This window comes from Pithys albifrons, chromosome 1 (genome assembly GCF_047495875.1).
Source record: "Pithys albifrons albifrons isolate INPA30051 chromosome 1, PitAlb_v1, whole genome shotgun sequence".
Lineage (NCBI taxonomy): Eukaryota > Metazoa > Chordata > Aves > Passeriformes > Thamnophilidae > Pithys > Pithys albifrons.
In genome coordinates, this window is record NC_092458.1 from 13,379,032 (window position 1) to 13,393,279 (window position 14,248).

Below are 14,248 nucleotides of genomic sequence, written 5' to 3' on the forward strand. Positions count from 1 at the left end.
GCACAACAGTGAAACAGGAATTCAGAGAAGGCAACAACATGGAAATCCTGACAGTCTTGACAATTACTGACAAAGTCGCAGAGTAGTCAAAATGTCTTCTGTTTTGTCTTTACACCACTTATACCTCAGTAATTTTTGGATTAAATCTGTCAGACCAGGGGAGTTATAAAATGACATGACAGAGGAATTGGGCTCAAATGTGCAGTAACTATGCCACAGGAGGAAAAACACTCTGTAATTAATTAAACTGACTGACTTCAGTGACATTTTATAATGTATCCTTCTAATTAGTCTGTATACAACACATTGTGAATTTTGAAGAGCTAGAAATTGAGTTTAAAATACCAAAGTATATTTAAAGAAAATGCTTAATTGGTATTTTTCATTCCTGAAGTATGTAATGTTTGTAACTAATGTTTTTATTATACTTTTAGGCTTTGTTGCTAGTAGGAAAAATGCTTAATTTTTAAAACACTGTTGGTTTTAGTATATTAATGTGCAGGTGTCCAGTCAAGATGCAGCCTATATGCTTGATTTTGAATTGCATAAATTAATCCAATCTAATACTATATAGAAAAGAAATTATATAGATATTGCCTTTCATGTCAAAGGCCTTTCTTACAATAAGTATCTTTCCACTGTTACGAAAAGGTGTAGGTGTTACTAACATGGCAGTTAAATGCCTCCCTGACATCCGATCCCGCCAGACCTCGGAAGCTAAGCAGGGTCAGCCCCGGATTAGTACTTGGATGGGAGACGTCTTGGGAAATGCCAGGTGCTGTAGGTTCTAGTCGTGAGGACTTCACTGGCACTGTCCAAGCTCACTCAGCCGTGGCAGATGAACCTCAGGACTTAAACAGTGGGGCCAGTTCTGCTCACGCTGAGCCTCACCTAAAATCCACTGCGCAGTCTGGAAGGGCACACCCACGTGGGGATAGCCCTTCCCAAATCTTCGTTTGCAAAGCTGAACCACACACACATGTCTAACAAAGACAGAGAAAAGGTTTCTGGATGTGAACCTGAATTTATGTTTCAGCTGAAGTAAATGCTTTTAATAGTGCAATTTTTCTTTTTACTGTGCTGTGAAGCTTGACTCTGGTTTGTAGAGTTTGAATATCATCTCTCTGTATAACCATTGCAGTAGAGGTTAAAGGTGAAGTAATGGTAATATGGTGCTTGAAATAAAATGGTTTTGCTAACAGACCAGTGAACATTGTCTATTTATACAGAAATAGTATTTAAACCTCTGCTGAGTTTACTCCATAGCTTGATGAAGTAGTTTCTCGCTTGGGTAGACAATGTGCCTGTCCAATCTTTAGGCTGATTGCTGAGGAGATTTAACTTTCTGTAGTTTCTGTAGCGCTTTTGACATTGTCTCTGTGATCCAGTGACATGGTGTTAAATGGTATTAAGACCTAGATTCAATAAGTTGGAAAATAGGATGGCATAATAAACAAGTGAGTCAATTGCCTTGAACTGTAAGAAATACTGAAAATATTTCTTGTACTCTATCCATGATTTGTCATGACCTTGCTCTGACACCATGACTCAATGACACAATCTTTTCCCCAGGAGAAGTGGATTATTAACTTCCTCTAGGCCAAACAAACCACTGGAGAAGAAATGGGGTGATTTGTGTTTGTTTATTTCATTCTCTTCCTGACACTTCTCTGCCTCCTGATTTTTCCTAGTGCCTGGAGCCCTGCAAAGAGTCCTGGGACCTGAAGAAAAACCATTGCCAAAGCTTCTGTGAGGTACGTCAGCCCAAGGGCATGCTTTCTCACTTAGTTCTAGAAGCCTCTGTAATTTAAATTATCAGCTTCAAGGAGGCAGCTGAAAACCATGGGATTTTACAGCAATCCCCTTCATTTGAAAGGATACACATATAACAATGTAGCCATATTCATTTTGAGTTGAAAAAAGTAGTATTTTTTTTCTAATGAAATGATTTCTCTTAACTTGAAGTTTTAAGACTTGTTCTTATCACACTAATATAGCATCTCTCAGAAGGTGCTGTTAAATCCCTCCTATAAGATGCTATTTCTACCACTTGCCCTTCTGTCTTTTCTGGCCATGTGTAAGAAAGACAATCTTTGTTTAAAAGATAAAATGTCATTGTGTAAAAAATCCTTGTGTAGGGTATCTAGAATGGATGGCTTTCCTGTATGTGAAAGTCAATCCGATTTTTAAAAGAATAGTTCTCTGTGAGTAACGGGATTGAGGACTCCAAGTTCAGAAGACTAATATCAAAATGCGTAATTATTCAGGAAAAAATGTTGTGAAAACTGTTTTTGAATCATGTTTCAGAATAATCTGTGAATAAGCAAACATGAATCAGTGGAACAAAGAAAGAGATGTTTTTTTTGGATTTGAAACATGGCTCCATTGAGTTGATGGAACTCAGCTGTTATATTTCTTAAGAGTTTTTTAGTTCAGAATGGAAATATCATCTCAGTAGAAAGTTGGTTCGTTATAACTGAATCAATATAAACATAAAAATTTATTGAAGTCTATTAAAGTGAGTGATTATGAAGATTTTAATCTTTTCCTTTACAAAATAGAAATTATCTTAGTTAATCTACTCATCTCACTGATACATTAAATTAAATCCTCTCTCTCTTTACTGTGGACACTCTTTTTTTGGTATAAGAGCATGTATTATGCTTAAATGGTTTTAAGCATCATGAAGCTGATTAGGAAAAGCTGTAATTTCAACAAAAAAGAAATTAGATACAACTGTGTGTAAGTAGGGATTACATTACTGATCTGCATAGTTACATCAGAAGACAACATAAAAGTTTCTTACGAAAACCAAGCCTTGTAAGAGTTTTTTAACCCAGCTGATGTGTTACTTCCTCATACACAAAACTCTAGGGGAGTGTAATAAAATAGTTTTAGTGGATCTAATTTATGTTCTTGTATATCAATCCTCACTCAGACTGTATGTTTCCAGATATGGGTGAAAATATGTATAAAATTGGTTTAAAAGGAAAACATTTGTAGAACACTGTTCCATTGTAGTTAAAAAACACTGAGCATCCTTCTTTGATTAGTGTTTTGTGGTTAAAGCTAAATTTAGAACTTCAAAGGCCCATAATGAAGAGCAGCACATTTAGCAGCTAACTGAAAAATGAGCTGTGAAATAGGGTGAGGAGGAGAAGCCTTGAGGACGTATTATGCCTTGGGGAGCTATAACATTTTTAATTAAGTAGCTGCAAATTTGTGATGTTTTAGGATTTGAAATTAGCTTCGTACACACTAAAACCCGGGACCACTTTCCTTTCAGACTCAGGTATACTGCATAGACATTGATTGAGCTAAACAAGGATGTTTTCCTGGAAGAGTGTTTTCAATCTTTCTGTATTTTGTAAAAAATCTTGAAGCAACAATTTAGCTTTGTGTTTCTCAAGATCCCTTCTTGGTATATTACTTCTTACCTACCTAATGAGTGTACTGCTGAACGCTAAAGGGAACCTTATGTGTGAAGAAAAGTATACAGTTTATCTGACTCCTTTTTTTCCCCCATAAATTCAGTTTCCTACTGTTTTAGCTTTTTAACGGGCTAACCATGGAATCAGGTGCATTCCAATGGGGCAACAGCAGGAATGCATGTCCTACAATCACTGAAGTCAGTAGGAGACATAGGGAGTGCTTGTTTTTGCAGCCTTTAGGCTGATTAAGCCCGTAACACCCAAATGCATCTTTAAAAGCCCAATTCAAAGATTCTAGGAAAAGATGGGAGAGATAATGTAGTGGCACATTCTTGGACCACAGTAACTTTGGAGAATAAACGGACACATAGTCTGTGAAACACCTGGGTCTCCATAATAGCCAGGTCTTTCTCATTTTGCCCGAAATACGAGAACAGTAAAGAAAAGAAAGGAAACCATTTGAATATGGAAGGAAGTTTCCAAAGTTACGTGAATAGTTGGACAGAGAGTGGTTTATATCTCCTGTGTTGGCTTAGGAACTTGTAAATCAGAGCTGTCAAGGTAGAAGGTTTTTGGTTGCTCTAGGATAGAAAGGCCAGCTACACACAACTCCAGCTACAAGGGTTGCCCATTACAAGTTCCACCAATCACTTTGAGGGAATTGCTTCAGCTACTTTTGCACAGAACTAAACAAAGAGGAGATAGAATCTCCATGTTGCACACAATATTCTCCCCAGGGTTCTAAATACTATTTTCTGTACAGTTTAAGGTGGACCTTGCAAACCTCTGAGTAGCACACATTACATAATGTCTATGCATTGAAGCAACTTCTAATATATCTAGGGCTGGGTTTCTCAAAGAAGTAGCATTTACTTTGATCTTTAATAAGCATATTTAAGACTTACTTTAATTTGTATTTTCTGCTGATCATTTTATCAGAAATTTAGTTCTAGTTCCATGAAGAGTTATACAATTACTGGTATGCTGGCAAGAACATAAAGATGCTGCAAAATCTTCTCTTAGCCAACTTAGTTCAAACAGTATAATGAAACAAGATTTCCCCTATTTATCTAGAGTGGCATTACATCAGATATTGTGGTGAAAGTGTTATAAAATACAGAGGGAGGAATGTGGAGTAGTCAAAAAAAAAGCAGACTGTCTGACCATTGCTTCCCCTTTGTTTTGGGAATGTTTTTGATCTGACATTGAGCAACTTTGTAGCCAGCCAATGTGAGGAAAACAAGGGAAAGCTGGCAGATATAAACAACATTATTCCATTAAATATGGTGAATTTACTTGAGAGAATTCATCATTCTGTACTTGGAATGCTTTTTTAGAAGTGGCTTAAATGTATAAATCTTCAGGGATAGTCTTGCAAAAGCTGAAAATCTGAATATTCCTCTAGGAGATCTTGGAAAACTTACAACATTTTTGGTGGTTTTTTTCAGTTGTTCCAGTTGAAAACATTATACACTTCTTTTATTTTCCTTTTAGCCTCTTTTCCCTAAGAAGAATTATGAATGCCTAACTAGCTGTGAATTCCTTAAGTACATCCTGTCTGTGAAGCAAGGGGACTGCCCAGCACCTGAGAAGGCCAGTGGTTTTGCAGCTGCCTGCGTTGAAAGCTGTGAAGCTGATAGTGAATGTTCTGGAGTGAAGAAATGCTGTTCCAATGGATGTGGTCATACATGCCAAGTTCCAAAGAATCTATACAAAGGTAGAGGTTATTAATATGTACTCATACTGGGCTAATAACTTCAGGCTGTAACAAAGTCTTCTAGAAAACCAGGACTTTAATTTTCTGGGAGTTTGTATGAATGGGAAGAAAAATGAGAGGTGGCTGTAGAGATGTGGCTGCACAGTGAAAGGATGAAAAGCCAGAGAAAAGTGCTGCTTAAATTTCTGATTTTTTTCCCTTCTTGTGCAACCTGTGTCTGGAAATCTGTGGAATGTAAGCATGTGGCTATTATGAATCATCTCAAGCAGAATAAACTTTGCCAATTTAGGTGAAATCTCACTTAATTTGATGCAGATGAGAGATAATGCAGCAGGAAAATATTTAACAATAAATAGTTCAGATCCTATTAATCATAAATAACATTTATGTCTATAAGCCAAGCAGGTGGGAAGTGTGAAATAAGTCTCGTAAAAGAACAAATCAACACAATGTTTTTGGCACTGATGACCTAAGAAAAAAATAGTGAAAGATTTTAATATCACATATATACGTGTGTGTATATTTATATACTTATTATTTAAATTTCAGGCAGTCTTATTCTGAAATTTTTAATTGATTTGATTCCTGTTAAAAAAACTTTTCTTTGACATTCTTCAATAAGTACATACAAGCTAAGAAATTATTTGGTTAGACAAATTCCAGATTTTAATTTATTGGAATTTAAAAAAGCTTTATACATGGAAATACTTGAAAAATGTGCACTTAACGCAGAAAAATTGTGAATTGTGTGTTCTTAGTCCACACAGTAAGTATGTTTTGTTAGAAATCCATTCTCCTTATATCAGTAATAAAAAATGAATATTACTCAGTTATTAATAAGATATCATGGACTCTCTGTGGAACCCTAATATCAGAACTCTGAACTAAGCTCCGGGTTTAGATCTGAATTCATGCTTATTTCCATCTGTGGATGGTAACATGATAAAATATATGAAGAAGATGGTGATTTTTTTTTTTTAAGTTCATTGTTTTAACTGAAATATTAATGAATCTTTTTTGGTGTCCCTGGTGATGAGAATGTATGTCAGAAACAATGTACTTTGATTTTTGAACCCTGCATTTGAGTTGGCCATCAAGGTGGGCCATCAGGAAGCACTGTCTTACTGACATAAATGGAGAAAATCTGCTCTAGAAGTCATACAGTTGAGTAAGCATAAAACTTATGAAAGTAGTGGTCAAAGTACTTTGAACTGCAGGCAACACTGTGATCCAGATTGCCAGTGCAGAAGGGAAATTCTTTTGTTTCTGAGATACTTTAGAGCAGGCACTTTAAAAATAAAAGAAATTAGTACACTCCAATACACAGGACCTTTAAAAATGAAAGTTATTAAAATGGATCATGTATTTATTTCTTTTGTCTTATTGAGAAAAATGACCAGAGTAATAAACAGCCATTCATGTTGAATATAAAATTATTTACATGATCAAGCTCTATGCCACAACTACAAAGCATTCCAGTAAATGTATCAACTGGAAAGGGTAAAAACAAAACAAGCAAATAAAACAAGATTACGTGTTTCTGGAGTTGACATAGAATATGACAGGATATGATACATTCTGCACACTGAAAGGTCTACTACTGTTCAGCCTGATTATATAAGAGCAGAACTAACCCTCCCTATGATCTTATCACTGATCTGCAGGAGGTGCTTGCTTGTAAGAGCATATATGTCTTGCAGAGGAAGGGCAAGCTCAATACCCTTCTGCCTTCTCAGCTGATGAATTCAGCTAATTAGCCGCTTCAACCTGCCTTTCTGTAACAAAAGACAAATAGAAGCGGAGCAGGCTTGCTATTCTTTTCCTCCAGGGGCAAATGACCTTCCTGTCACTAAGGAAGAACAAACTCTGCAAGCATGACTAAGATCTAGTGAATAAGTTTAGTACTTATCATTTTGACAGCATTCACAGCTTGAAAATGAACTCAGATTGAATCTAAGAGTCTACAGAAGTTCCTATAGTTTTACTGTTGATCAAGCTCTGGAGATTTTTCACAACAGTAGATATAAGATTCCCATCTGATTTGCTGGATTAACAAACTGAATTTGCCCTCTAATACCAAGTGCTAAAGCCCAACCCTAAAAGTATATTAATGTGAGTACACTGCCACCAAAGACATACATTACAGATGTTGTTGGATTAACATACCAAGTCCATTATCGATGTATATTTTCATCTCTGTTGGGAGTATTACTAACTGGTTAGATAGTCCTCACATATTTATGTCTCTTTACTGAAGATATCAAATGTTGTCTCATACTCTTCTGTCATCAGCCTCATCCACCTTCTTTATGCCATCCGAACTAGTGAAGGACTTCTGAAAGTCTAACGTAGATTTGGTACTTTAGAGATAGATACGGGGGAATAGATCTGCTTAGAAATAGTTTAAAAATGCAGAAGAAAAGGGAAGGAAAAGGAAGGAATGAAGAATGTGTGACCAGGCTCGCTTTGTCTAATGTGTGCATATGCATCCTCAGTGAAGGACAAGGACATACATCTTTTCCCACTCTGAACTGGTAGCAGGTGAAAAAGTTACCCATCACATTTTTCCTGTTTCAGAAGTTAGAGGTCCCTCAGATGTGTTGATGCACCACTTCATGCTGTCTAACCCAGCCTAACAAGTTTTCTCTGAAATGTATAAGGGATCAGTCCTTACAGCAGAACAAACTGCACATCTGTGTAGAAAAAGTAAATTGTGAAGAGAAGATTATGACATTGAAAAGGTGTGATGGTATGGCAATATCATAATAGCAGATCTGGGGCCAGATGGTCAATCACAGTTTAATGACTCTTTTCATACTTAAAAATAGTTTTGGATTAAAATCATAGTGTACAGTTCTAGAAGTGTCCATCTCTGAGTTGCTGGACAACTGTGTTTACAATTGTATTGATGCCATGTACCCTTTACTTTCCCAACACCATCCATAGGAATTCTTTAAATTTTTAGAGAACTGACATTTAAGACACAGATTTTTGTGATGGACAATTTTGCACTTACTTTTCATGACACAGAGCTGTTGGAAAGACACCTTTAGAAACATTTTTCCTGGACTCTGCTATTGCACATATACAGCAATCAGTGATTTGAATTCTTTGGTTAAACACTGCAGACTTCAGAGGACTAATTTGTTCCAGCACAAAGAAAGGGCTGACCATTTACATAATAAAAAGCACATTGAAGAGTAATTGAATCTTCACATCTGGATATTAAATTGATGGTGCTGGTTCTACAAAAGTATTTTAAAATGCACTTGGTGCTGTGCTCTCCTTGTTTGCGCTGCCGCGCTCCATCTGCACACAATTACGTAACACCAGAGAGGCTGAGATACTTGCAATCAAGTGAGTCCAACTGCCCCTAATGCAAAGCAGATGGAAGTTTTCTTAACATGCAAATTGTAAGATTATTGTATATCATAATTAAAGAAGGATTTTCAGATGTTGAAATCTAAACTGACATGTTCAGTGGTGTTTGTTATATTAGACTTAAGACTGCAGGCTGTTGAAGGATATCCATGTTCTAAACTGCTGTGATAACCAGATTCAGGTACTGGAGTTTCTTCAACTTGATTTTATGTTTCTTCAAGATCTACAAGGTCACTTTTCATTTACTTGTAGCTACTTGTGTACTCAGATTTATGAGAAGACCTCTTAAAATAAAAAAGGCGGTTTGTTTCTCTGAGGAAATTTTGGTGCCAGGTGTTATGGGTTCACCTAGGTGGGCCTAGATTTGGGCTCTGAAGTTTGGACTAGGCCGAAGCTGTCAGCTGACTTGAGCTGGGCTGAGCTAACAGCTGACCTCTTCTAGCCAGTAATTTTGTATTCCATACCACATTATGACATCATCTCCAGGGAAGTAGGAACCAGTGTGGGAGTGGTTAAGGCAGTCGCTTCTCAGGGTCTCAGTTGTTCTGGGTCTCTCCTTTCTGCTTGAGTTTGTCTCCCTGGGGCATAAGTTCTTTCTTAAGTAATGTGTTCATTAAGAAGTGGGGAACTTGTTGTTGCAGACTTGTGTGAGTGTATATTTGTACTCTCTTCTAATAGTCTCTTCCTTTCTGTAAAAATATATGTAGTTTTAGTATAAACGTGGTTTGAAGTGTTTTTTTCCTTTCCCCTCTCTTTTCCTCCCTTTCCCTGATGTTAGGAGGGAGGCTTTTCTCTCTGTGCTTGGGGGGGTTGGCAGTTGCTTATCTCAAACCAAGACACCAGGCATCTGTGGCAGAGTAGGAAACATTTTATTGAACCAATACATACGGCTGGACTTACGTGAACACCCATGGAAACAGCAAAATGAAATAAAGTGCATATGATAACTTGTAAAGAATGTTTGTATGTCAACATAGAAATCTTGTGACATATCCTGAAGTGACAAAATGCTGCACACTCAAATATATGTGTTTCTAAAGTCTGTCTAGAGAAATGTATCTAACACTTGGATTTGTTGATTTAATCAAAAGATGCCAAATTTGAAGAGTTGTTTTTTCTTTCAAGCTACTGCAGATGCTTTCAAAAAGGTGCTATTACTAGCAGTATAAACAACTGAAGTAACCATATATTGATGTCACTGTGTAATGAGAAATTATAATAATATTTTAGAAAGATGCCTCTGAAGTGCAAAATTTTACAATATACATTAGATAAAACACGTCTATTCCAAGATGTCTTGGAATTACATTTCCTAGATCGTTAGGGAAAGTGCAGGGTGACACATTATACAATACAGCTGCATGTAAGCCAATAAGATCATGCTGCCATGGAGAAGCAAACAATTTTTGAAGTATATCAGGCTAATGTAAAATGTGTGAAATAATCACACTTCACTAGTCTACACTGTTAAGAACTTAGACATAGTCTGCATCCAGTTTTAATCCTGACTCTGGGGAAGGGTGTTGGCCAACTGAAGAGTCTCCAGAGACAACTTCAAGAGTGAACAGAGGTCTAGAAACACAGATTTAAAAGGGAAATGAAATGCAGTGTGGTTATTAGACTGAAGAAGAAAGCATTCAGAAGCATGATATTTTCTTGTGGTTCATAAAAAGCTTTTCTGTAGATAAAAGAATCTTTTCCCCATGATCCATGAACATCTTGGACCAATATTGAGTTTAAGATGCAGCTGAGGAGACTAACCAAGGTAGTGAGAAAGCTTTCTCGTAGTAAGGATAGAGGAATAGTGGGACAGATTACTTTGTGATTCTGTGGAAATTTTGTCATTAGATGTGTTTAGGGATACTTTAGGTGAAAAACTGAATAGCAGGTGTAGCTGATTCTGATGGGGATTAAATGGGTCTTTTTCCAGGTTATCAAAACGTATTTGGTAAGTTTTTTCTGTAAGATAAGTTTTAGCTTACAACTTTCAGATCCTAGAGATTTTTAATGAAATAAACAATATTGAAATTTTTTTTAAAACGAGTTTTAAGATTAGCAGATATAGGTTAGCTTTGAACATTTCTGAAACTTCTATGCTTATCATTCTCCCCCTTTTTGCCTTCTCTCTCACCAACAGTCCTTTTTTTAATTATTTTTTTCTGTACAGCTTCATCTACAAATGGCTTAATTGCAGCTTGTAAATTAGTCATATATTTTTGTCTGCATGTTCCTACTACAGGTGTTCCACTGAAACCCCGGAAAGAATTAAAATTCATAGAACATCAGTCTGGAGACCTGGAGGTGAAGTGGTCTTCAAAATTCAATATTTCCATTGAGCCTGTGATCTATGTTGTTCAGAGAAGATGGAATCAAGGAATCCATCCAAGTGAGGATGATGCTACTAACTGGCAAACTGTGGCACAGGTCAGTTCTTTGCAAGCCATATGGATCCCTTGCTTCCAGACAGTGATCAAAAGGTCCTCTTAAGATCAGGGAAGAGTTAGGTCACTTACAGGTGGGGAGGCTTATGCTCAAAATACCCTGAGGTTTATTTTTCAAAATAAGTCTTTTTGTGTATTTACTCTTTACAGAGCTGGCCAGAGGCTTGATTTTTGTAAGGCCAGTTGGTGGCACTTTCTTAAAAGCACGTATTTATGATTTATTCATGTGGGAATTCCAAAGTCTCTGAAAGTGAAAAATCTTTTGAAAGCCCTAGAATTAGAGACCAAAACCCAATGAAGGAAACACCTAAGAGGTGTAGTCCTTTTGCAGTCAGTGGGACTCATTACACAGTGTGACATTGCTCATGGCTTGAGTCTTATCAAAAGGCAAGAAATGCAACTGGTAGAAAGGCTACTTATTTCTTTTAAAATAAAACAGAGAGTGAAAAAAACCCGCCAAAACAACCCACAAAATTTAAAACCCTTACTCTTCGGAAAGTTGTTTTTTTTCCAGATCTCACCTTCCAAATTGGGAAAATTCTATGATGTCATGCTCTTATCACTCAGTGAAATCCAGACTGAAAATGGAAGATTCATGAGCAAATGTTTCTTAATGAGAAGCACCCAACAGAGCATAAATTTTCACTTGGTTCCTTTCCAATTTCAGTCTGTTTTTTAACATGCTGACAGTCCACCTGGATGGCAGAGTTCCAATCATTTATCTTATTGCTTCACCCTCATCCCTCCTGACAAGAAAAGATCTGCAAAATGTCATTATAGCTAGGAAAAAAAAAAGGAAGAGAATAAGTAGAACCATCCACAAAATAAAGTAAGGGATTTAAATTCTGTGACAATTTGTGTTCACTCTCAATTCAGATTGTGTAAGAAAATGCTATCTTATAATAACATAAAGCTTGTGAGACTGAGCACTCAGATGTGAATTTCTTAGCTTCAATGCGGTGCTGGAGGGAGCTGTGTCACTCTGTCAGAATCTTGCTCAGAAAAAGTCACCTGCAGCAGAGCATGACATGAAACCTTGCTTGTGCAAGCCTAAGGGAACATGCACGTCTCCAAACTTGATAAAGTCATAGCAGCTTATTATCTCTCAGCTGAGGTACAGGTCTTGAGCCTGTATTCTCCATATCCAGTAAACACCTTCCTGCCTTTCTACATGGTATTTTCCTAGAAAAAGTGATCTAGATCCAATTTATTCGTCACTGTTACCACGTGTACATGCTACAGGTAGTGCACTGCTGTACTTTTTCTCATCCCAGAAACAGTCTTCATGCACATTTCTGGAAGCATGCACTATGTATACTACTCAGCAGTGGAACATACATAAACCCTGACTTGCAGTGGATCTGCAGGAGAAAGTGTTTCAGAAACGTGTTCCTGTGCAAGAGCAATAAGAACCCTGACAGCTGCTTTTCCTGGGGGTCTGTCAAACGTGGGCAGAGGGGCTGAGTTAATCACTTTGGCAGGAGAAGCCTCCTCGACTGACATCTTTCTGACAACTTCACTGTCCCTTCTGCATCAGAGGAGACATGAATTTGATTGTGTGGTGGACCCTACTGGGAATGTCAGTTCAAAGCATACTTCAGGATGCCTGACTGGCTTTGTAAACTGTGTATACCTTATGGAACATTCAGGCTGGGCACCCTTGAGGGGTGCTAGCAAGCAGAATTTCTGTCTCTATCAAGCAGTGTACCTCTATGGTGTTTTAGTTTTAGACATTACACCAGGCAATCAAAGCTGTGTAGCTGCATGCACTACAATTTATTTTGCAATATCAGCAACAAAGATGGATATCCAGATTGACTTAAATGACTGTGTGCACAGCCTCCAGGTTTTTCATGTCTGTATATCTGAGATTTTACTTGTGTGATTCCTAAACTCTGGGGTATGAGACCTTAATTAAAGGCAAAGGATGAGAAGAGCTCAGCTATTCAGCTGAGACCTCTTAGAGCATCTCAGTTCAGGGGAGATGATGCTGGCTCTTGCATTACTCCACAACTTAGTCTAGAGACTTTGTAAAAGCAATCAAAGATCAGAAAGGGTGTAGGTGAGGATCTGAATTTCTCTCTGCCTATCCATGTATGTTTTCCGTTGCCTTTACAGGAGATAATTTGAAAGTAATTTTTCATATTTCACATAAATTGTTAATGGGTTGAAAAAATAATGTTGAAAAAGTTTGTTTCCTTTGTGTTGTATTGTGTCATCAGGCCTTTTTTTTTCTGTTTTCTTTTTAAGGAAGAAGGCTTATTCTATTGATTCACTATATTACTCTCCAATTAAATAAAGAAAGCAAACACATTGAAAACAATTTCAGTTATTTTTCACTTTCCGAAGAAGGAGTTTTTGTAACTTTTATTTTAGCATACATGTTTTTGAAAATGTGATGTGACTGATTTCCATTGGTTAATATAAAAACTGTGGGGACTAATATTATAATTAGCTAAGTTGGCTGGGATGTACAGTGTCCTAAGTGTTATACTAACTTTCTTACACTACTGTGTTTTAAGATTTAACCAGCTGAGCAGGAACTGCTGCGCTATTCCATGAGAATGTTGTATGTCTTGTGAACAAACTTACTGTTCTGTTTGGTGCTAATGCTTTCTAAAAATAGTAGTATTTCTGTTTGCATTGGAAATTCAGATATTTAATCATATTAATGTACTTAATTAAGTTAATTCAAATATGCCAGGTCAGTTATTTTCAGAACACATCTGTTTTGTGTGAATGGATGTCAAGTTTATATACACACACAGGTATAATATATATAAATAAGGGCAGACAATAATGAGGTACACTTATTAGTTTATTCTGTTACTAAAAAAAAATAAGGGGCGGTATTTACTGACAGCTTGATTGTAACAGACCTTAGTGCTTCACCTTGGAATTGTCTGAATTTTGTGGACAGCTAATCTTTTTTTTTATTAAGACACCTAAAGTTGTGGTTCTGAGAATCACAAGAGGATTCTCAGCCCTTGACAGTGAGATATCCCTGCTGGAGTAAACCACCAGTCCTGTACACTAAATGTTTCTTGCTCCATCTCCCAGGATGGGCTTGCTTTGGTAAGTATTCTTAGAGAGGTCCCAGCTTATGAGGGGTTGCGTTCACATGAAATAGGGGAGGTGTGCTGTCCTGTGATAGAATAGTGCATACAGCACTGTCAGGGTTTTTTTGTATTGGAGGAAACAAACTCAGCTTTTATGATACTCCAGATGGTATCTCTTCACTCTCTGAAATGCAGATTCTTTTATCACTGGACGTTGTT

General features: G+C 37.0%; 1 protein-coding gene across 1 annotated transcript in view; it reads left to right on the forward strand.

Moving 5' to 3' along the window:
• ANOS1 (anosmin 1) overlaps positions 1–14,248 on the forward strand; it is a 136,197-nt gene that overhangs the window by 72,176 nt on the left and 49,773 nt on the right. Inside the window, exons 3-5 of the mRNA XM_071564831.1 lie at positions 1,692–1,754; positions 4,926–5,148; positions 10,769–10,953. Coding sequence (XP_071420932.1) covers positions 1,692–1,754; positions 4,926–5,148; positions 10,769–10,953 — 471 coding nt within the window. The remainder of the gene's footprint in view (positions 1–1,691; positions 1,755–4,925; positions 5,149–10,768; positions 10,954–14,248) is intronic.